Below are 24,688 nucleotides of genomic sequence, written 5' to 3'. Positions count from 1 at the left end.
TTTTGACAGGAACAGCTTAAGCACCTAATTCCAGACACAGTTTCAAGGTTGTGAATTGTAGCTGCGTTCCTGCAGCTCAGCCATAGACACCTCAAGCATTTTTACATGTGTTTTGAGACGTGGCACCAGGCACTTTTAATTAGTGAGCTGTGCTAATTAAAAGTGTCCCCACACTGAAAAAATGGCAGCGGGGCACTTTGAACTAAAGCTCATCGAATGTGTTTTATTTCAAAGCACCCCACCGCCATTTTGTCAGCACAGGGACACTGATACTCGTGACTTGGATTGCTGCTGGAGCACATCAGTTTTCACGGTTCACAGACTTGTGCTGGATTTCCAGTGCATCGGAGTAAGCTCCATGCACGTGCATAGGAGCCCCTAAGTTCTAAAGAGGGGAAGAGCTCAAGACACGCAGCATTTCCTACTGGGTACATTAGGCAGTTAGCTCCCAAATGTGGTACATGACTGCCCGGGCAGCATAGAGGGAGCTTGGAACATGGGCTCACAAACAAGTTTTTGCAAGATAAGAAGGAGACATGGGTTTGCCATACATTAACTGCTCTGCAGTAACTGTGCACACAGTTTTACCCCCCAAGTAAATGAAAGTTAATGTTTGGTAGTTTGGCTCTCCTTCTGTGAGGGGTAGGCTTAGGCTAGTTTTCATTCACTACATCATAAGAGTCTGCACTTAGCAGTTATGGTGAAACAGCTGAAGCGCAGTAAATCCCTGTCTTCTTTTACCCCATGATAACTTGTTTGTGTACTCATGGCCTAGGCACCTGTCCCAAGACTGTCATTGTGCTCCAGGACCTGTGTGCCTAAAAAATAAGTGATGATGCAGAGTAGCATTATGCCCAAATCCATTTGCAGGTCTGGTTCTGAATCTTTCAAAACCAGTACAGCATATTCATTCCTAAGACTTGTAATTCACATAACACATAGTGAGAAGTCCTAAAAGCTTAAATTAAAAAAGTCAAATCTCAAGGAGGAAAGATGAGCTCAGTGCAGTTCCTCACAACTCCTGCTGTTTAGTTATCAGTCTTTTTATTCATTTTTTTATCTATTTAATGGCATTATTTAATCAAGCTTTTTTTTTTTAATACAATAACATTTTATACACAATCCTAGACAGTAAGACGCACAGTTTGTTACATGCTGATGTTTAATTATTTCATTATGATAAAACTAATTTGTTTTATAAAAAGTATCTCCTCAGATTAAAAAAAATCTCTTAAATGCTACAAGAGTTTGAACTTTTCTATAACCCAGTGAGATTCTTTAATAATGACTTGCAGATAGTATGCTAGGAAAAAAAATCTGTTATTTGAAAGCACATCTCCTTTTAAATGTTGTATATGGAGGAAGTTAGGACCTTATGGCCCTGAACTTGGAAAAACTTTTGTGGTGTGTGTAGTCTTGTGGGGTTCCGTGGCACTACTCATGGCATGTCCAGTGAAGTATTTCCAGGATCAGAGCTGAAACATGAGTTACTTTACTAAAAAGTAAAACATCCCCAAAACAAAGTTAAATAATTATTATGAGGTCAAAGGATATACTTGTGTGAATATAGGACGTTTAATGTGGGAGACACTCAGGCCATCTATACATGTTAGACGTCAGGTTCAAAACATGCTAATTAGCGTGCATTGGAGGAGAGTCTGTCAACCTGTAATTAATTCCTAATTAGCTCAATGGATTCCTAATTAGCATGCTTCCGCAGCCTCTGTATTACATGTATTCAGTGTCCCCATGCTTCAAAATAGCGCTGGGGCGCTTTAGCTAGAGCTCATCAAATAAGCTTTAGGTAAAGCACAAGACGCTGAATACACATGACAATGCAGGCACTTTAATTAGAGTGGCTCTTAGAGAGCACATGTAAAGACAGTCTCAGTGATGACATGATAACCAGTAAAAAATATTTGCTCAATTTATTTGAGACCATCCAACTTGGATGCTTCCCACAGGAAAATGTACATGTGATTTTTTGTTTGAAGTAAAAGATATATAGACAAACTTCTCAAAATGCAGCCCTAACTATAAATAAATATGGTATCCTAAGTCTTGTTACCCTCTCCCCTGCCCCCTTTGTTTTTTGTTAATATCTGAGCAGGGGGTTGTTTCTTGATCAGCTATATTACTTCAGTGGGACCTTATGTAATGCATGGTTTTTTAAACTAGATCATTGTACATAGGGCAAGTTTTGGCAAGAACATTGTGAGAGATAGTCAGGAACTAATGAGAAAAATGACTTCCACATGAATTGCTTTTGTTAAATTTACTTTCCCTGGTGTCAGAGAAAGCAGTCAGCCATTTAGACCAATGCACAGCATAACATTTCTAAGATTTGGTAAAAATGTCATGTATGACAATCAAAGGATAAATTGCCACGTTGTTTCTGTTATATACATCTTTTTAAAATAATGTGCTATGTGCTTTAGACGAACATGAAGACAGCACACCTGCTTTAAAGAACTTGTTCCAAACATGGACTCACTTTTTAATGTTGCTTAGCTTAACAGTTTAAAAAAAATATGCCAACTCCATTTTTATTAATTTTTAATATTATTCATATTCACTTTCATCTAAAGGTCTTAAAGGGTATGATTCACTGCCCATAGAAGTCAGTGATAATCTTTCAAGGTGCTTTTATTTTAAAAGTGGAAGGAAATATTCTTTTTAGATGCATATATTCCTATTTGGTGAGATGGAAGAATAGAAAGTAGATGGTCCTTCATTCTTCTTTAATTCTTTACATGTGTATATTCAGATGGGATATACCACCTGTGAAAGGGTTCCAAAATGTTGCAAGCCTCTAGTGTAGTGGTCACCAACCAGGCAATCTCAATCGACTGGTTGTTCGTGGTGCCTCTGACAGTTGATCTCAGTCTGTCAGAGCGACAGCAGCAGGATGCATGTGGCTGGGCTGAGCCACATCCTCTGCCACCTGGGCTGAGCTGGGTGAGTGGGGTCAGAGCCTGGGTGGCTTGTCCGGGAGGTAGAGTGGGGAGGGTCGGGGCAGGGCAGGGCAGGGCAGGGCAGGGGTGGTAGATCCTGGGGTGCCCTTTACTTACAAAAAGTGTTCTTCACCATGAAAAGGTTGGAGACCACTGCCCTAGTGAAGCTGTTGTATCCCGACACAGCTTTCAACTTGCCAGCATGTGGAGAGCCCACAGCTCCTCCATGCACCAGCAAGTAAAAAGGGCATTATGGGAAACATGGCATTAGAGACTGGTCCTTGATGCCTGGCTCCCAACAGCTGCATGATTGGGATCTGACAAATTTGTTCATAGATTCCAAAAATTGTCCATCCTGCCATCCACTTCTGGCAGGGCCAGGATACATCGTTTTTCAATTTGCTAGTGTGTGGCAAGTGCATCAGCTGATCAGCTCACTTTGTGTTAGTGCCTGAAGCCACTGTGCAGCCTTATGCCAAATATGCCACATTTTCAATTTAAAGGGCAATGTAATCCAGCCACAAAGATGTTCCACGTTAAATGGAACATTAAATGTGAAACATCTTTGTGGCTGGTTTGACATGTTATCATGTCATAAATAGGCTAAACATGTGGCATTTTACACTTTATCACACAATAAATGTAACATCTGCTAGGGCCCCACATCCACTAAATAAGTGCCCCAACTTCCAGAATAGCAGAATAATGAGAACTCCAGGTGCTCAGTTCTTTAAAAAATAATAATTTAGTTTTATGAATATAAGTTGTTGGTGTTTATGATTTTTGTGTTTTGAAGTCAGGGAAGTTAATCATAGTGTATTTGCTGAATATACTTGGACAGCCTGGTTCACCTAATCATTGTGATATTCACTGGTTTCTGTTTCACTTCTTTTTTGTTTGTTTGTTTCTATGTGCCTCTGGCAACATAGAGTGAAAATAATGTATTTAGTCTGAATATGTCATTTAATTGATCTAATACCTACGGAAAAATCTTGTTCATTTCACTTTCCTTGTCTTTGTTTTACAGGAGACGCATGAGATTGTGGCCATCAAGAAATTCAAAGACAGTGAAGGTAATATTTTCCTCTCTGTGACTCTTTATGTAAATAAGGAGCATCAAAGATACGGCCTGCAGAACAGTGTTGTCTGGCTTCAGGGAGTTTCTGAAGGGGCTAGAAATTGGGGGACTGGCATGGTGGCAGAAGGCTGGGGCTAACAGGGCTTAGCCCCCCCCCAAATGTGGGGCAGCGGTGGCAGCACATAGGGCTGCAGAGAAGCCCAAGGTTGGGTTCTGGGTGGCTACAGCAAGGGGGAAGGGGCATGCACAGACACACAGCCCAGCAGCATGTGAAGCACTGCCCAGCACAGCATGCAAGTCTGTCATGGGGAAGTGGCGTGGGGGGCAGATCGAGGCCTCTGTGGTGAGGGAGGGAGTGGAACAGGGGCTGGGGTGAATGAGGCCCCGTGGCCGGAGCAGGTCGTGGGATGCTCGGAGCCCAGGTGGCTCATCCAGGAGCACAGACGGGCTCCCTCTGCTGTGCGCACCCTGAGGGAGGCCCGGGGGGCATGTGCCACCCCAGATCTTTGTGCAGGGTGGAGGCGGGCTGGTGCTGCGGGCTGGACTCTGCGCCCTGCACGCAGCAGGCGCATGGCTCACACTGCTCTGGGATAGTGGCAGCAGGGCACAAAGCCCAGCCCCCAGTGGCAGCCTGCCTCCATCCCGCGCACAGATCCAGGGGGCACATCCCCTCTGGGCCTCCTCCAGGGTGTGCACAGCAGTGGGAGCCCCTCCATGCCCCTGGACAAACTGCCCAGGCTGAAGTGTCCCATGACCTGCCCTGTCCCTGAGGCCCCGTTCACCCCAGCCCCTGCCTCTGCCCCACGCCCTCCCTCACTGCGGGGGCCTCAATCTGCCACCCACACCACTTCCCCATGACAGACTTACCTGCTGGGGGGAGGGTGTGTGCGTGCAAGCACATACGCTCAACCCCTCTCCCCCCGAAATAATATTTTCTCCTTCTGCTTATGGGGACTGGGCCCATCACCAAAGTCCAAAGTACAGAGCCCTGGGAGGGATGTGTTTTGACAGCAGCAGGATGAGCAACAGCTGTATTAATCCCCGTGATTTCCTGAACTGACACAGCACTGGTCATTCTGCTGCCGCTCAGAAGTGGGTCTGGATCTGGCCCGTGAGGAACCCTTTGGTCTAGACCTGACCTGAAGAACCAAAGGGAGTTTGACATCCCTCATGTAAATAAATGTGGGGCTGATATCTTCCTGGTGAAAATTCAAGACCTCACATACTGAGAGTTGGTTTTAAAACAATAACTTATTTTATTGTTTTGAATGGGGCATAAGCTGTACTTATTTCTTATTTTTTAAAATGTTACCTCCTGCCTAAAGCCAGGTTTGTACCTTCAGACAAGGTGGCATTACAGAGGAATAAACCCCACTTCCTGATCCATGCTTTGATCTTCTATGCAGCTTTGTTAGCATTGCCTGGCTACATGCTACAGATATAGTGGCAGGAGCAGGGATTGGGGTGTGGGAGTAGACATGATCAGTAAGTGGGCAGAACAAAGTTACTGCCTGCTGTTTGGGGAGGGGACACAAGCAGGGAGGAAGTTGTGTAAATGACTTCCCCCTGAGAGAGTTATGCCAATCATTACATTTTAGCACACACTTCTATGTTTGTCATTTGACAAGGGATCTTTGACAGCAACAGAGTTGCACTTGGTTACAAAGAATGCAATTTCCTGGTTTGAGTAGACATGATCAAGCATATTGTTTTTGTTGCATTTTATCCAAATTCTGGTTGCTTTAGAAGTAAAGTTGTCAGATACCTGAGTCTTTTAGCTATGTCACTAAGACAACCTGTTTTCACTCCATATTTGTTGATATTGGTGTAAGAATTGCTTAATAAGCATGATCACAACATTTCTGAATATTTCACAATATTTCAAGAGTTCACTGTTCAAGAAAAATCCTATGTTGTAATATCTGAGTGTTCTACAAGATTCTTATGCTAGCCATTTTTCAGGAACTATGTTGACTAGCTTGTATGGGGGTTTTTCCCCCCACCCTCCCTAATTTCACCATTGGGTAACAAATCATAGAGCACACTTTTATGGTGTCACTTTGCATGACTGATTATTGCTTTTCAGAGTTACAGCCAGTTGTTTACAACAGTTTCAATGAATGGATGAGAGAGTATTTTGGAGTTTTGACTTCAGTGCATTCTATACCTAATTTGTTAGTTTGTTACAAAAGTGAATTAATTTTAATTGATTTTTAATGTTATTTATGTTGCTGTTGATGCATACAGGCTAAATACATTGCAGAAGGTGGTATTTGTTGACAGTAGAAAGTGGGTGATTGGGTTGATGTAGGCCAAGAAGTTCATTGCTTTCAAATGAAATGGCTTAACAGTTCTCTAAATTGCTTCTGTTTTGATTTTTTTTTTAAATCACAACCTTTTTGATGCTAGTGTTGTTTTAGTTTTCCTCTTTTTCCCCTCATCTCTCTGTTTACTTACTCTCTGCTTTTCTCTCCCCTGTGTGGCCCAGCCCCCCAGTCTGTGTTTGTATGCTTAGAAATTCAGTCTGAACATGCTCTTCCACTTGCAGTGTAATGTTCACTTTGGTATCTGGTCTACTGCTGCAAATTATCTGTGTATTCATGCAATCATGTCACCTTTTCCTGATTCATTAAAGTGGAGGAAATGATTTGCATAGTTTGAGAGTATAAATGGGACACATTCTGCATTGTAAAATCACCATGTAATAAAGTTAATTTGCAACATTTAAGGAAGAATTTTATGCTAGGCTCAAGTGATTTGCTACATACTAGTAGTATGTATCGTGTGTCCACTGCACTTTTACCACATAGTAAAGTCAACTTACCACATAGTAAAAGTGTTGTGTGGTCTGCACTTTGAATCAGTTTTAGCCCTTATATCTTCTAAGGTGTGTGGATTGAACATTTGTGTAACTGAATTTACGGTGCTGAAAGTTGTGTGTGTGAAAAGCATGTAAATGCAAATGTCACCAAAATCTTGGAAGCTGGTGAAAGATTCCCTTTTCCAATGAGAAGCCAGCCAAGCAACATAGTAAATCAAGTTAAAATATGAGGCTTTGTCTGTGGGGATTTCAAAGAAAAAAATAATCAATAATTATTCTTCTAAAGAGTGCTTGAAGTGTACGTTTATAGTTGCATCTGTGAACTGGCAGCTATATTTAGTTCCCAAATCACAGAAATATCTTACAGTTTTCTGAACTGTCCTTACTGTGTCAATGTCTACTGATACTTATATGTTGATGTTAGGAAGTTGTTCCATTTTTATTGACTCTTTAGGATTCTTTTCGTTTCAACTAATGTATTTCAAAATATCTGAAGGGCTTTTCTGTCCAAGATGTATAGAGAAAATACTAACGGTAGCCATTAGTATTTATCATGGTGTACTAAAATCATTATTTTTCTTTGGTAAGTTTTACTGTACCACACTCATCTTGTTTATATTCTAGAAAATGAAGAAGTCAAAGAAACCACTTTACGAGAGCTTAAAATGCTTCGCACTTTGAAACAGGAAAACATAGTGGAACTGAAGGAAGCCTTCAGAAGAAGAGGAAAGCTGTACTTAGTGTTCGAATATGTGGAAAAAGTGAGTTGAATTTGTGTGATACTTTTCACAGCAGAATCATCAAGCAACTTATAGAGAATAAATGGACCTTTAAAATAAAGAATAAATTTGAGCTTTAAAAATGAAGTTATTTTAATGTAGAAATGGGAAACTAAGAACGTATTAATAACAGAGTTAAAATTATACAAATAGCATAATTTACTAATGCTATTTGTATAATTTTCACTGTTTTATTAACACTTTCTCTGTCTGGCAGTACATATGTGTGAATTACCGATGCTATTTGTAATATAAAATATACATTTTTTATATATAATACAAAATTTCTAGATAGATAGAGACATAACTCCTTTAGCCATTCTGTGAGGTAGACCATTACATATATATTACATTATGCACTTCCTGTGTATATAATGTGTGCATATATGTATATTATATATATTAGTAATTGCTTACAGAAAATGGCTAAAGGAGTCATGTGAGACCCAACATAAAACAATCTGAAGTCATATAGACTGAACTGTCTTTCAGTTGAGTAAATTGTTTATTTTCCCCCAAACTTCAGAAGACAGTTTAATTGTGAGGTTGACTAGTGTGGCCTTTAAGAAGGAAGCTTGAGCTAATTTTCCAAAACAATAACATAGTATCCCCATGTATCCTGTTATCGAAAATAGAATTTGTTTTACTATTATTTTCATATTGGAATCTATGAAAATGTCAGTGTCAGTCTTGCTTAAAAAGGACTGTATCCACTTTAAGAAAAAAAGTGTTTGAATTAACACATTTACAGGACTCGGGAGAAACTCCTCATGATCAGCTAACTTAAACTTCTTCCAACCCTGACCTCATCTAAACCTATTCCACGAGTTTCTGTCTGGCATTAGGTTGGCTCTTCATTAGCAATCCATACACCTTTCTCTAAAGAGAAACAGCTTGGGACCAAATCAATCCTCTACTATATCTTCAGGCTAGAATAGGCCTTTCTTCTGGGTTCTACCACCTGCTTCCCCTGGCTTCATATAAATAAATACTAACAATTTATATTTAAAGCAGTCTTCCTTTGGCCTTGCTCCTTTTTCTGAAATCCAAATTGGATGTCTTGCTAGTGCTCTGCTGATGGCCACCTAGTCCTCCTCAGTTAAATCATTTCCCCTAATATGTAGTATTTCCCTTCCTTTGTATTAGCTTCCAGCAGTACGTGCAGTTCTTACTGAATGAGTCACGAGACTCCTCACCACCACCTGCTTCCTTTACTCAAGCTTTATAAAATGATTATGTGATTTCATCTTGTTGCTGTAAGATAAAGTAACCAAAGGTCTATATATGAATACTCTATAGTATCCATGCACTGGCTACAATAAATTTTGTGTTGTACTCTATGGTGATGGATGAATTCCTATTCCATAAGATCCTTGATAGCTCTGACATTTGGATTCTGAAGTTCCTGCCTTAATCCGTCCTTTCCCATAATGATCAATTCTGTCTTCATTTTGAATATTTCTGTTTGGGAACCTGATACCTGAAAGCTTGTCCAACAGTTCTCTCACCAATACAGTTGGTTCAATAAAAATGTCACAAAAAAAGAAGAAAAAGCCTTGCCTCTTAGACATTACCTGGATCATCATAGCCACAACAACACGCCAAATGCATTCATATATGCACCACTATTGTATATTTTGTAGAGGTGCACCAATAAACATTTTCCTGGCCGATACTGGTAGCCAATTAATAACCAGCCATGTCAGCCGATACCAATCCAATGGCCAATTTACGGAAATGCATCAGGGCAGCTTGGAGAGCAATGTCCTGCTGGTAAGTCTGTGGGGGGGAGGGAAGGGGCATAGGGGGCAAATCAAGGCCCCCATGGTAAGGGAGAGGGAGGGGCAGGCACTGCCCAGCCAGGGTGGTGAATGGGGCCCTGGGGCCAGGAGCAGGACAGAGCTGTGAGCGGTTTGACCAGCTGGTGGGGAGGGAGGGCAGCGCCCCGCTGCTACACACACCCCTGGGGAAGGTATGGGGCATGTGTCCCCCTCCCCCCCGCCCTGGATTTGTGCGCAGGTTGAGGGTAGGCTGGCAGCTGTGGGCTCAGGGCCAGGAGCTGCACCAGCCTCTTCCAGTAGGAGGGCTGGGCTGGGGCTGGGGCTGTGCTCAGGGCAGGCTCAGCTGTGCAGGGTGGATGGCAGGGGTACTGGGAGGAGTGGCTACAGAGAATTTTGGGATGGCCATAGCCCCTCAAGTTCCCCCTCAGCACTCTCCCTCCTCCCCAGCTCCGCCGCCCACCCCGCGCAGCTGAGCCTGCCTTAAGCTCAGCCCCGACCCAGCCCCCTGCCAGGGAAAGGCTGGCACGGCCCCTGTCCCCAAGCCAGCAATGGGCAGCCTGCCCTCACCCCACACACAAATCCGGGGGGCCGGGCACATGCCCCCTCATGCCTCTCCCAGGCATGCGCATAGCAGCAGGGAGCTGCCTCCCGTCCTTACCTCTCTGCACCCCCTAGATGAGCCACCCGTAGCTTCATCCTGCTCCTGGTCCTGGGGTCACATTCACCATCCTGGCTGGGCAGCATTTGTCCCTGCCCCTGTTCCACTCCTTCCCTCACCATGGGGGCCTTGATCTTCCCCCCACCACACCTCTTCCCTCCCTCTCGCCCCTTCCCCATCAGTAGGACACTGCTCTCCAAGCTGCCTGGCTGCATTCCTGGCTGGGTACATGCACATGGCATATATCGGTGACATTATTGGCCAAAAAAACCTGCTTGCTGGTAATGTTAATTTTCCTGTTATCGATGCTAATCCAATATGTGACCAATATATTGGTACACCTCTAATATATAGTTTTTTATTAAAGTTGATATTGCTAATCAAATGGTACTAACAATGTCAACAGTACTGAAGACCAATACAAAAGAGAGATAAATATTTAATTAGTTAACTAAGTGCAAATTTTAAAATAGTTATATTAATAATATTTATTGAAAGAATGTAGTAGGTTGCATGATTTTTATTATATTTTGCAGTTAAAGAAGAAAATACATTTTCGTGATCCAGTTTTACTCTAATAAAAACACTAGGATAAAATAATGTATGTAGATATCAGGAAGAGCTTTTGCATAATGCCACTTCTATTACCATCTTTATTTTCAATTACACCTCACAATTTATAAATGCTTCTCATTTTCACAATGTATAAAATGGATTCTCCTGTATTTTATAGATACTTTTCAGGGCTATTACAAATAAATATACAGTTCTTATATTTTAGGGGAGGAGGAGGGAGAAGAATTAAAGAAAATGTTATACAGTAGGCTAGTTTCTATTTAGGGTCTCTGCTGGTTGATGAGTACTTCTTGTCCTTTAAAGAGTCTTATCTCTGCAGTACTCAAATCCAGATTAGACTAAGTCTGATTTTAAGTAATCCCCTTTATCCATCGCCCTCTTGGTTAAATATATAGGTTTATGTTTCACCCTGTTGATACTGATATTCTGGTTCACAGTTATGACACTAAGAAGACAAGTCTTATTTATTGAGATCTCCAGTATCTTTTGGTGGCCAGTATTCTAACTAAATCCACTACAGTGTCTTACTAGAGATATCTGTGACTACTTCATATCTTAGATACAAATATAACAAAAAGTATATCCCACATTCATATGTTATTGAGTGTATTTATAAATTGATAAATTCAGGTGTACATTGAGGTGTTTCTGACATTATCATTTGAAAAGGAGCTGATTTGCTGCAGTATCTTTGTCCATGTAAAAATCTGCATAAATCTGCAAGTCAGTTACAGGTTGTTCTTTGTAAAATAACATACCCCAAATTTGTTTTTTCAATTTTTCCACACAAGGTTCAGAATTCTGTCATTTCTTTGAAGGCACTGTAAGTGATGATTTAATAATGTCTAGTAGTTTTACTACTAAACATTGTACTATATGTACTGCTAGACACACGTACTACATAACGTACCTCAAGTTTTTGAGGCTGATGTTCTCAGATCCTTCTTCCCACCGTAATAAGACTTTCTGCATTCTAGTTGGGAGCAGATACTGCCCCCCATTCACCTGGGATTTAGTACAGGCTAATCTCCACTGTACATTTTAGTGCACAAGACTGATTGAGAGGTAGCCGGCATAAGATTTGTAACCGCAGAGGTTTTGTGCCAGTGTAATTATTTTGATTAGGGATCTGATTTTTTTTCTACTCAAATGGGCAAATCAGTACAACCCCTGGAGGAGTGACAGTTGTTTCAGTACAAAGTATCTTAGACTGGCTTAGTTTATTTTCACTTCCTTACACAAATATCTATGCCGCTATGACGCACCTTTAGATCAATATAGCTGCATCTACGTCACTAGAATTGTACTATATAGATGTAGTTAAAGCATTTTTTTTGATATTTAGACAAAGTCATATTATGTGGGATTGGTACAGTTCCAGAAAAACTGCATAAAATATTGAAGGATGATTCATAAACTGCTCTGTTTTTTGGAACTTTCTGTTGTCAAATTGTTTGAAGGAACTCAATTCTAAGCAATTATTTCTAAGTAAAACAGGACCTAGCTGATTTTTTTACATGCTTGCCTTTACACTTGATAATTATTGAGTTTTTAAGTATTTTTCCTTTATAAAAAGAGATTTTTGCTTCACCTGTAGAGAGAGAAGACCTTCACTAGGGGAAGATTATGTTACTTGGATGTGAACGTGCTCATTTGCACAGCCAGATTCGCAGGCATAATTGTTACTTCAGTATGTTACAATCAAATTAGGGATCAAGTTACCTATTCACAATTAATATCTATATTTTTCACATTTAGAATATGCTTGAATTGCTAGAAGAAATGCCGAATGGAGTTCCACCTGAGAAAGTAAAAAGTTATATCTACCAATTAATCAAAGCAATTCATTGGTGTCATAAGAATGATATTGTTCACAGAGGTAAGTGTATAGTTTTTCACATAGAAATGAGCCCATACCAGTAATTTTCATATAATAGGGAATGGTGCTGCAGCTTATAAATTTTATATTAACATCAGTGTGTTTTATTTTCTTTCTTTCTTTATTTTACTTGAGAACAAATCATACTTAAATGAGCCTAGACATTTTTTTCCAATGAGATATGCAGATACTTGAATGAGATCAAATACTATGATAATAGGAATCTCATCAGTGCCTATGCAGATAAATTACCCTATATTCAAAATTACCAAAGTTTCTTTTAAAAAGTATCTAAAGGGTAGAAAAATAAGACCACTATAAAGCAAGGTTTGCCCAGTAAATAGTGTAGTTCTGAGGGTCATTAAAGTAAAGATTATGTATTTTGCCATGATGAAACAAAATTACAACGGTGACATTACCAGTAGAAAGAGACTAAAAGGTACCTTAATACAGTTTTTTCTCCTGATCTACTGTAATATGTGGCTTTTTCTAGATTTATGTTTTTTATTTTATAAAACATTTGACTGCATGATTTTGCAAGCATTTTTTAATGGATGGTTTCAGTAACAAAATTCACCTAGAATGCTAATTGAGTTATAATTAAAATGAATCAAAATATAGACAGGAAAAATATTTTTTTTTCTTAATTTCATTGTAAAATGTAGCTAGTGAATTAAGGTTGTACATACAGAGATTACATTATTTTTTATGACTAAGAAATTAGGGGAAAACTTATTTCTAGAACAACACTAGGAGCCTCAGGAGGTAATTCTGAGCTGGCAAATACTGTATATAAACAAGGTAAATATTTGTAATAAATTGGATAGTAGAATGATATTTCCACGTGCACATACTGAATTTTGTGCCCATTCAGAACTGCAAGAGACAGGTTTACTCTTCCCATATTACCTGGGAGAATTCTTAAAAAGGAAACACAATACAGAAGTGTGACTTCTGCATGATTAGAAAAGAACAGCTTATTTGAAGCCTAGTACTAGTTTCAAGTGCTTTCTACTGTGATCTATTTTGTTAGTGCTGTATGAATAGTTGTAGTTCTATTACAATTAAATAATGGTGTTTAACAAGTTGACTGTTAAAAATGGACGGTAGCAACTGTATTACAGATTTCTCCCCCTTTTTTTTGTCTCTGATATTCCAGATATCAAACCAGAAAATCTCTTAATAAGCCACAATGATATTTTGAAGCTGTGTGATTTTGGTAAGTTGAAGAGATTTTAAGACATTAGTATACCTACCTCTCTATTTAATTTTAAAACCAGCAATCAGTTTAACTCAAATTCCTCGTGGTTCATTTTAAACTCTGTGCTGTGTATACTGCGAGTACATTCTAATGGTCAGTATTTAGTTTTTTCCTATTTGTGGGTGGTATGTTAATTTGAAGAGGTCATAAGCTTTTAATTAACACCTATTGTGAACTAGGTGTTTAAATGCAGTTATTGTAGAAATTTTTTTCTATTCGTTTTCTTTTCAATTATTAGGACCTTATCATTAATACAGGTTAGGGGACAAGTTAGTTTTGAAGCTAGCTTGACTGTGGACCTATGTGGGAAAAATATGAGCACATTTTCATTATTCTCATTGGTATATGAAATATGTAGCAGTGGTGCCAACACATCTAGTGGTGCTGGGCTGATCTGCGAGCCCTGTCTGCCATGCAGGGCCATGTTGTCTGGCCCACAGGGCTCCCCACAGGTCTGGAAATTTGGCAGGGGAGCAGTGGCAGAATTAACAGCCCACAGGCTGTAGGTCACGGGTGGGCAATTATTTTGGCTGGAGGGCCGCTTACCAAGTTTTGGCAAGCTGTTGAGGGCTGTGTGGGTAGCGCCCCACCTCTTGACAGGTGCCCCACCCTCTGGTCGCCATCTTGTGACCGGAAGTCCCACCCCTAACCCCCAGCCTTTGCCACCAGAAGTCCATCCCCTTGCCCCCAAAAAGTACTTCTTTCAGCAAGGGGTTTTGCCATCTCAGAACCAGAAAAATACAAAATTATACTCTAAAAATTGAACATTTATAACATTTATTAATTTGATTTGAAAAAATATTTTTGTCCTGATTTACATGTGTTTGCGTAGTGTACATAGGGTGATTGTACAATAGCTTAAAATAAAGTCTTACTCATATATTGGGGGGGGGGCCTGGGGAGGTGACTATAAGTTTGTGGGGGGCTGTGGTTGTGTGGGTATGTTGAGTGTGAGAGAGGGTGTGGGGGCTGATAACTGTGGGGGTGTGGGATGAGGGAGCATGTGGGGGTGTGTGTGGATGTGTGGAGTGTGGGTGGGTATGGGGTTTGTAGGGGCTGTGTGGGGAAGAGGGTGGCTAGGGTGTGTCAGGTGGTGTTGGGGCTGCATGTATGGCAGCACGAGGTGGGAGTGCATGTGTATGGTGGGGTGTACATGTGGGATTTGTGTGTGTGCATACGCACACACACGCTTTGTCCCTTCCTCATTGTACAAATACGTGCATGCACAGACACATACCCCCACACCCGCTCCTAGCCTCAGGGTACCAGCGCAGGTCCCGTCCTCCTGTGGTCCAGTGGGGACCAAGGCTGAGCGGCAGAAGCTCTGTCAAGCTGGGCTGGCTCCCTCCTTTCCCTGCTGGCACAGCCTGGCCCAGCTCCATAGATCCCTGCTGGCCTGAGCCCTGTAATTCTGCTGCCCTGCTCTGGTCCCCTCCAGCCCTGGCACCCTGGTGCAGGCCCCTCACTCCCACCCAGCTGTCGCTGCACGCCCACCCACTGCCAGTCTCCCACCTGCCACCACTTTCCCTGCTTTCCTGCCCGCCACAGCACTCCAGTACCACATTGCTCCCAGCTGCATGGCCGTGACTTCAGGACTCAGCAGGAGCCAGCCCTGCTGGCTCCAAGGACTGGGGTAATCACCCACGGTCCTCCCCTGCCTCCCTCCCCCACAGCTCTTATCTGAATTTCCCTCTCCAGCACAGGGAAGCAGGAACAGCCCCAAGGTCCCAGGCCAGAAGCTTTGCTAGGCAGAGGCTTCTGGCTGGGGGGGGGTCGGGGTGGGGGGGTGGGGGCAGGGTGGAGCTGGGCGGGACTTGCTGCTGAGCTGCTGGGTCCTGTCACTGGCTTCCCCTGATCCTACTGCCCCTGGCTCCTGTTGTCTTTGACAGGCAGCCGAGAACAGATGCATATTAATTTTCTAAATTTTTTATGGGCCCTGTGAGCCAGATAGAATGGCCTGGCAGGCCGGATCTGGCCCACGGGCTGTATTTTGCCTGCCCCTGCTGTAGGTTGAGCGCTCATGTTACATAGTACCATATTTACTCGACTGTAGCATAAGGTGTTTATCCTATCAGCATGAGGGGGGGAGCCCCTCATCTTATATCTGTGTACCAGCATCCACCCCCCATTAAACATATTATCTGTTATTAAACTGCTGCTAGAAGCAGCATGTACTCAATCATAGAAACGAACTATAAAGTCATTGAATGCAACACAACCCATGTTGAGAGCATTCCCTTAAAACACCTGGCCCATATTGAGCAAATACACTGATGGGAACCTTTCTGTTTTTGTTTTTTGGGGTTGGCTGTATTTACCTTGGAGTCCCCTCCATCCTATCCACTCTGATGTCTTTGGGCAATCACCCTTTTATTCTCCTACCACACCTTGCTGTATCTAGCTTTTAGACAAGGAGGCTGTTGCAAGGCTTCCCAAACCTTATCTGCTTCTCAGAACCACAGGTGTCTGTGGTCATTACCTTAATGGCCTTGTGTATCTCCATCCATCCCTACGCCATGCCTCGGAGGTGTTATTACTCACTTACATTGGTTCAGCTCCCACAGTGGCCTGCTCCTCCTGGGCATTTCTTCTTTCTCAGCTACTCTCAAGCACGGGCTTTCTACCCAGCGTTGCACACTCTGCCTCTCTCAGGCTTCAGCTCCCTGGCTCCTACCTCCACCCCTCATGGGTTCTCAGACCCCTGGCCCCACACTTTGCCCCACTCTGGGTTCCCAGACTCTCTGGTCCCACTTTCAGCCCCTCTGGGCTCCTGGACCCTCTGGTCCCACACTCAGCCCCTTTCTGGGCTCCTGGACCTCTAACTGAGTCCCTAGGGACCTCTTCCACCCCTTAGTCCCTTCCCCAAAACCTCCAGACAGTCACAGACGATACTGTCCAAACTGACATGCAGGAGCTGCAGCCATCCTGCTTAGGCAGTGTTCCCAAACCAGCCTTCAGGACTCTACTGCCTGCTCAGCTCAGGATCCAGGCTTATATCCTTTCTAAGCCCAGCTCCCTTCTAGGTCATAGAGGAGAGCAACAGAGTATGGACTCTGGACTTAGAAAACCTGAGTTTGATTCCCTTAGGGAACTGATCGACAGGGTCCCCTGGGAGGCCCATCTGAGAGGGAAATAAGAAACCTTACTGAGGGCACAGGAACAAAACATCCTGATGTGCGGGAAGAATAGCAAATGTGGCAAGCAACCAGCTTTGCTTAGCACAGAACTCTTTGGTGAGCTTAAACACAAAAAGGAAGCTTACAAGAAGTGGAAGCTTGGGCAGACTACTTGGAAGAGTATAAGAGTATTGCTCAGGTATGCAGAAACGAACTCAGGAAGGCCAAATCGCAACTGGAGTTGCAGCTAGCAAGGGCAATAAGAGGGTTTCTACAAGTATGTTAGCAGCTGTGCAGAAAAGGATTTAGGGGTTACAGTGGACAATAAGCTGCATATGAGTCAACAATGTTCCCTTCATTGCCAAGAAAATTAACAGCATACTGGGCTGCATTAGTAGGAGTGTTGCCAGCAGATCGATTGAAGTAATTTTTCTCCTCTATTCTGCACTGGTGAGGCTATGTCTGGAGTATTGTGTCTAGTTTTGGGCCCCCTGCTACAGAAAGAATGTAGACAAGTTGGAGAGAGTCCAGCGGAGAACAGTGAAAATGGCTTGGGGGCTGGAGCACATGACTTCCTAGAAGACGCTGAGGGAGCTGGGTTTATTTAGTCTGGAGAAGATAAAACTGAGGGATGAATGGATAGCAACCTTTCACTTCTTGAAGGGTGGTTCCAAAGAGGATGGAGCTAGACTGTTCTCAGTGGTGACAGAAGACAGAACAAGCAGCAGTGGTCTTAAGCTGCAGCAAGGGAGGTTTAGGTTGGATATTAGGAAAAAAACTTTCTGACTAGGAGACTGGTGAAGCACTGGAATAGGTTACCTACAGAGATGGTAAAACCTCCATCCTTGGAGGATTTTAAGGCCCAGCTTGTCAGAGCCCTGCCTGGAATGATCTAGTTGGGGATGGCACTGCTTTGGGCAGGGGGGTGGACAAGACGACCTTCTGAGGTCCCTTCCAACCCTGATTTTCTATGATTCATGTGGCCCATGATTGTTTCCGGCCACATCTGCCGCCTACCTGCTCTTAAAGTAGCAGGAGTACCAAGCCTCCTGCTACAGCCCTTAAAAAAACAAACAGGTAGGTATTCCCTCCACAGAGAACTGGCACCAGGCCTGGAGGTACTGCAATACCAGACTGGCACCAGGGGGCCCAGAACCAGCCCTGACAGTCTCCTCTTTGTGCCAAAAATGCTTGAAAAATGAATGTAGTCCATCTGACTAAAACATAGTGCCCATTGTACTCAGTGCTGACTCTTTTCCAAATCACGGTAAACCAGTACATCAAATATATTTCAACTTCCGCTTCACTCCCACAGCTGAGCAGTGCATTTCTTTCACATTTCCAATTATTCCTGTTTCTTCAGAAGCCTTAAATGTCTGGCACACATCACCAAACTTCTGTGCAACTGAGAGGCTCTGATGTCCCCTCTCAGCCTGGTACATACGATTAGTGTGGCCCAGCCCACTGTGGGGTGGATACATACCAGACAACACTGCTCCTCATCTGCATAATTTTGTGAAGGGTCCCAGGACACTTGGTTTCAGTCTTGAATGGGGGGCCAATTAGCACATGGATCCTTTGTGGGGGGTATCTGGAGTAAGGATACAGGCGACCCTTGCCATTTGCGGGGGATACATTCTCATATCCCCGTGAATGGTGAAATGCATGAATAAGGCACTGCATTAATGAATGCCATCTGTGGTCATGAACTCAGTGCCCCTCACGGCTAGCATGGGGGGGCACAGCTGTGCTGGTGATGGTGGGAGCCCGGGCGGTGGCAGCGGGAGCCCAGCAGTGGCAAGCACGGAGCTCCCAAGGAGCTCCTTTAAGTGTATTTAAGAAGTGGGTTCAGCAATTGCGAATATTTGAAACCATTAATGCTGAACCTGTGAATAGTGAGGGTTTCCTGTTTTTAGTTTTATTTCAGCACTTATAAAATAAACTTTTTAAAACAGCTAAACTAATTCTGCTTAAACATTACAACAAATTTGCGTTTCCATGATGAGCCCAGAAATGCTTAGCCAAAAGGAGAGGCATCCATATTAAGTGTAGTTATTTTATAACCAGAAGAAATTAATTGTTGTGAAGGAATGAAGTAGTTGTACAGGCAGTCTTCAACTTACAACATTTTGAGTTCCAACGTTTTGCATTTACAACGTTTATAAATTGACACCCTGTTTCAACTTTGACGTCAGTTTTGACTTTACAACGCTTGATCTGATGTGATGCCACACCAGCAAACAAGTTTGCTGCGTCACTCATCTCCTTGGAGAACATCTGTCCAAACTTCCTTGGATGCTTTCTTTCAGAAATCAGACAAGGCTCCAGAAAAACCTGCAGTCAAGACTCCTGAGAAGACTCCAGCCAAGAACCCTTCTAAAAGTCCAACCAAGAGCCCTTCAAAAAGTCCAGCAAAGTCACCTCAAAGAAGTCCTTCCAAATCAATATGATTGCTATTTACAATATAAATACATTAATGTAACTATGTCACTCATCTGTAATTGATCGATTACAAAATTCTGGGGTATTTTTGGTGAAAATAGGGTATCAGGCCTTGGTTCAGGAACAAATCCCCCATTTATAACACTGTTTCTTATGAGAAAATTGGCTCCGAGTTACAACATTTCGACTTAAGATGTGATTTTCAGGAACCAATTGTGTTGTAAGTCTGAGGACTGCCTGTATAAGGAAATGAAAATGCAAGGAAACAGTGTGCTCATATTTTGGATGACAGTCTTGCCATTAAAAGACAGATAATGATAAATCCAGATGAATTCTGGCTAGTTTCAAGCAGTAATGTTACTTCATGCAGTTGGTAAGCATGCTGATTTTACTCACTGAATGGTAGCTAGATATATGCTCTACCTAATTGAAAAAAATAAAATAATACCAGAGGGTGTCTCCTGGATGGAACAGTGCTATAGAGAGCTTCAACTCAGTTCTTTGTTTTCTTCAAGCTTTTTATCTTATTGGATTTATATAGTTTACTTTTGAATTTGGCTTTGTATTTCAGCTTTTATTGAACTCTAGTTACAAAGTAAAAACTCAGCTGATTTTGTTGAGGACCCGCTAAAATAGCTTTACTTGGCTTGGCTACAAAGAGTAATATTAGGCTGAAGTTATTATTTAGGAAAACCATTTAATGAAGCGGTCTTTAATTGTACTTTATACATATGTTGTTAGCACACACTAAGTAACATTTTACAAATATAGTTTAAGAAGACTAAAAATTGTTACAATCTTTTCTACATTACACATGTACAAACTATGAGTAAACTTATGTTACTTCACACCTTATGACTATTGAAGAATGAATAACTAAAAGAGCACTCTTTATTAGAGGATATTTTTATGATGGAAAGGAGGAGGTCTGAATATGTAAACTGTTAATGACTAAGAAGTACTGAATGACAGTTGTACACTGGTAACAGTAAGTGCCTCTATGTGCTGAGAGGCTGCTCCAACACACTGTAATTACAGCATGTCAAAGCAGACTTGATTAGGCTAATTAGTACGTTCCAGCCTCTGCGTCTTGTGTATCAGTGTCTCTGCACTTCAGAATGACAGCGGGGATGCTTTAACTAAAGCTCATTTGATTAGCTTTAGTTAAAGCACCACTGCCACCATTTTGAAGCATGAAGATGCTGATACATGAGACGCAGTACTTTAATTAGAGTGGCTCTTGGACCTGTTCTAATTAAAGCTCCCCTCCCACCCCCAGAAAATGTGTAAAAATGCCCAGTATGTACACACGTAACCATGCAGCCTAAAACACTTGCTGTGAGGATACATGGACTGATACAGAATTGACTGAGAGAGTAGCTGCTAGGGCCTGGTACTCCTGCTTTGTTCAAGAGATGGTTGGAAAAGCTATTGCATACTCGAGGCATGGGCAGAGAAAACCACAGCTGAATTGGGACATCTGTACAAGTTACATACATACTCTCTCAAAATGACATCTAAGTGCTTCAGCACAAGCAGCAGTTTGAACCCCGCATGAAAACATTAAACACTAACAAAAATGTTATATTCCTTCCTCAGCAGAGATATTTAACTGATAGGATGCTCCAACACAAAATAACGTGACCCAGAAATATTGTTGAAGACCTACTAAAGCATCACTTCTCTGTCCCAATGGCTTCACACACATCTCTTTAAATTCATGGTGTTGTACTCTTGTACATATTGCAGTGCATAAGATTGAGTTTGTATGTGGCAGTTGCCTGAACACATGTTGTGTGGGTGTAGTTTCTGCCAATAAAAAGTAAGACAGGAACAGTATTTAGAATAGACTGATTAATCGGATGCATCTGTTGTAATATGTAAAGTTCTTTGGCATTCTGATTGGTACATCAGCTGTATTGATATAATTCCCACCCCACTGCTTCGGAGCCACTTGTCTTAACAGTGTTTTAATGAATATTTAATATTGAACATCACATTGTTTATAGGCATATTGGCATGTAACTGATTTTCTCCCTCTTCCCCCAATATGTCAGTCTAGGTGTAATGGTATGTATAGCATTTTAACAAAGTGCCCAACCATCAGCCTACCCTTATCATTCCTTAAAGGGGAAAAAAGATAAATTTCACAAGTTAATTTTTACAGTATCCAAAAGAATGCTAGATTATTTTACCGTGTCCTAAACTGGTAAAGAAAATTTACAGAGCAAGTAAGAGACAAGTTTCCTGCTTCAAAGAGATTCCCAACAAAATTTTAACTATGCTAAAAGTGATGGCAACTAACCAAAGGTGGGAAGGATTATTTTAACAGTTAAACTCTGATACAACTCCAAATAATTCTTCTATATTGATACCTGGGATACAGTGTCTGTTAGAGAGGTGTCATCAATTGCATAATATGATAAAATCAAGTGGCTGGCTAGTCCATCAGATGGGTTTATTGCCCAGCACCACTGTACCTCTGAATCCCTTGATACTCCTTGCTTTCACTCACTATATCATGTTCTTGTGATGCTCAGCTGGCCGGGTGAGGTGTGGGTGGGTGAGAAACTTTAACAAATGTGGATTATTTGTACTTCTGAATTATTCCAGCATATGCTGTCATTTCTGTGGCCACCTTTAGATTCTTAATTCTTGGGGACACTGAAGGCTTGTCTGTGCCACTTCAGCTCCAGGTACTGGCAAGGAGAGGGCTGAGCATGCCCCACCCACTCAGGACCCATTCATCAAATCCAATGATGCACTCGGCCTAGAGGTTCTCCAGTGAGGCTGCTAAAGGCTCATCTCTAGCACCTGCTCTTAAGCCCTGTATTTTCAGTGGGCCTGAAAGCAGCACTGGAATAGCTTCACTGGCAACCTTTCAGGCCTGGAATATGCCCCTCAGCAGGGGTGGACCAGTTTCAACCAATCCCATCCAACTAGGGATACTGTGCTGAAATGGTATAGACAAACCATTTTTATTTATCATTCATAAATAAATATTGAAACCTATATTAATAACAATCTTATCACCCATTCAGTGCACCTGCTACTAAGAGGAAAAAATATGGCATTTAGTGTTTTGCAGTGCTCCTAGATTTGGGCTTTGCAGACTAAGTTCAGGAAGGGGCTCTGCATCCTAAATAAAAGATCAAAATCTTTGCAAGCACAGGTAGAAGGAATAAGCACCCTTAGCAACTGTTGTTGCTGCCTGAGAATCCAGAAGCAGCAGAAAATCAACCATAAGATTTAAACAGTGCTTAAATCCAGAAGTGAAGCCGTGTTCTGCATCTCTTCTGGGTTCCAGAATTGTTATTGTTTCTCTCTCATTTATAAAAACTATGGAAAGATGCCCCTCAATTTTATTCCAGTTCATTTTTGATCAGCTCCTGATTCTTTGTTCCAGAAATGCAAACATTTCACATCCAGAGTCTCGCAGCTGACATCTCTCTGGACCCAGTCTTGCCTGATTAGTATGCATTTGCTTAGCATTAGCAGCATGCTTGGCACTTTACAAAAACAATGCCAGTGCCTGCCCTAGAGTGTTTATTATTATCAGCTTTTCCAGCTGCTGTGTCCCTGTGGTGCTCAGTTGCTTTTGCATCCAGGAGAGAATTTTTAGGAATTCCAAATTATTCTTACTTCTGCATATTCTAGTCATCCTGTACTCTTTAAGCCTGTTCCTATTCTATCTCTTGGTCATCTAAGTGGACATAGGTGACAAAGTGGGCTTCTTTTCCACCCCTTCAAATCCCTGGAGTTCCATTAATGCATCTTGTTTTATAAGATGATGTTATCTTACCCGTAAAATTAAGTTACAAAATGAGCAGTGAGATGGAAAAGAACCCACCTTCTTTTTACATTAGCAGTTCTCTCAGAGACTCAAGTATATGGAAAAGATTGCACTTGGGTGCCTGAAGACAGCCCTGAATCTAAGACGGCCCCCCTATAATTAAAATCTATTCATGGAAAATTTATAAATTTGTTATAATTTTCCATGTATAGAATCTAATTATTGGAGAGTTGTCTTACATTCATCCCATCCCCCACAGATGCAATGGAGAAAGCAGCAATGGGGGGCAGGCAGTAGAGGAACAGGCAATAAGGGATGTCAAGCAGTCCAACCCCTGCCACTTGCCCCCTGCTAATTGCTATAGGTACTTACAGACTTAGCACTGTAATTACAGCACGTCAGAGTGGACTTGATTAATTGTGTCCCTGTTGACTCTGCTCCTCCACAGTTTCTTCCCTCCTTGCCCCCCACACCCTTCCACCATCACTTACACTTCCCCTGGCCCTGTTTCAGCCTGAGCCATGAAGCATGTGCTTGCTTCAGCCCCAGTCCAGTAGCAGTAGCAGCATAGCATTCTTGTGCCCCCTCCAAGGTAGTGCCTGGATCTGGAACCCCAGTTGCTTATGCTAGTTATGGACTGATAGGCTATTCAACCCATATTCATATATGCAAGATGAAGCCTCTGTGGACAGTCAACATTTACAGCTGGTACTTAAGACATTCGTTTTCAAGTTAACTTTTAATGCTAAAATCAATGATAGCACATAAACCTTCTGATTGAGACTGGTACATAATCTTCTGAACTGTTGTTTTCCAGGTTTTGCTCGAAATCTCTCTGAAGGAAGCAACGCTAACTACACTGAGTATGTGGCCACCCGATGGTACCGATCACCTGAACTCCTGTTGGGGTAAGTATCCTTCCTTAGAAGTAGCAGCCATGACATCTAAGTCTTGTATCATCCACTGCTTTTTCTCACTTATTTCATTAATATTGTGGCTTCAGTTTCTAGCAAGGTGGCTTGACTTCATGATAAGATAGGATTTTGTTCAAATCTTAGTTCAGGTTTTTATTTTAGTAATACTTTTTGTTTGTGAAAGGTGCTCTGTTCTTGAAGCCTGAAATGTTCTTATAGCTGCCAAATGAATGCTGTGTAGACAGGAGCAGGTGAAGTCTTTTCTGTGCTTCCTTGGATGGGACCCCGCTGCACTGAGTTAAGAATATAATTCAGTTTCTATTCCCAATTATTCATTGACACTGCTGTTGAGATAGCTGAAAAGCAAGGTGCTTGTTTTGATGCTAGGTTTCTTTCATTGGTTACAAAGAACTCAGGGAACAAGGTCATTGACTTCTTTCCCAAAAGACAATGAGTAGCCATATTACCTTTGCTAGTAATAGTCATTTGTCTGACCTTGTGTAAATTGCTTAATTTTAAACATCTGTTAAAGGAAGATAATGGCATTTCCCTACCTTACATGGAGTAATTAAAGGTGATGAGTTATGTAGGAACTCCAGCTAAAAATAATAAAGAAAAAATCACTGATGCCTCTAT

At 41.9% G+C, this 24,688-nt stretch overlaps 1 protein-coding gene across 7 annotated transcripts in view; it reads left to right on the top strand.

Moving 5' to 3' along the window:
* The window catches only part of CDKL5 (cyclin dependent kinase like 5), a 231,113-nt gene that overhangs the window by 146,134 nt on the left and 60,291 nt on the right, over positions 1-24,688 (top strand). For all 7 annotated transcript variants that reach the window (XR_002092672.2, XM_014608233.3, XM_006272645.4 and 4 more), the window contains 5 exons: positions 3,982-4,027; positions 7,478-7,614; positions 12,406-12,526; positions 13,686-13,745; positions 23,956-24,046. Coding sequence is in view for 6 of the 7 variants with exons in the window: in XM_014608233.3 (XP_014463719.1) it covers positions 3,982-4,027; positions 7,478-7,614; positions 12,406-12,526; positions 13,686-13,745; positions 23,956-24,046 (455 nt within the window). In the remaining variant the exon portion in view is untranslated. The remainder of the gene's footprint in view (positions 1-3,981; positions 4,028-7,477; positions 7,615-12,405; positions 12,527-13,685; positions 13,746-23,955; positions 24,047-24,688) is intronic.

Source organism: Alligator mississippiensis, chromosome 1, assembly GCF_030867095.1.
Source record: "Alligator mississippiensis isolate rAllMis1 chromosome 1, rAllMis1, whole genome shotgun sequence".
NCBI lineage: Eukaryota > Metazoa > Chordata > Crocodylia > Alligatoridae > Alligator > Alligator mississippiensis.
This window is presented reverse-complemented; position numbering and strand designations above follow the sequence as displayed.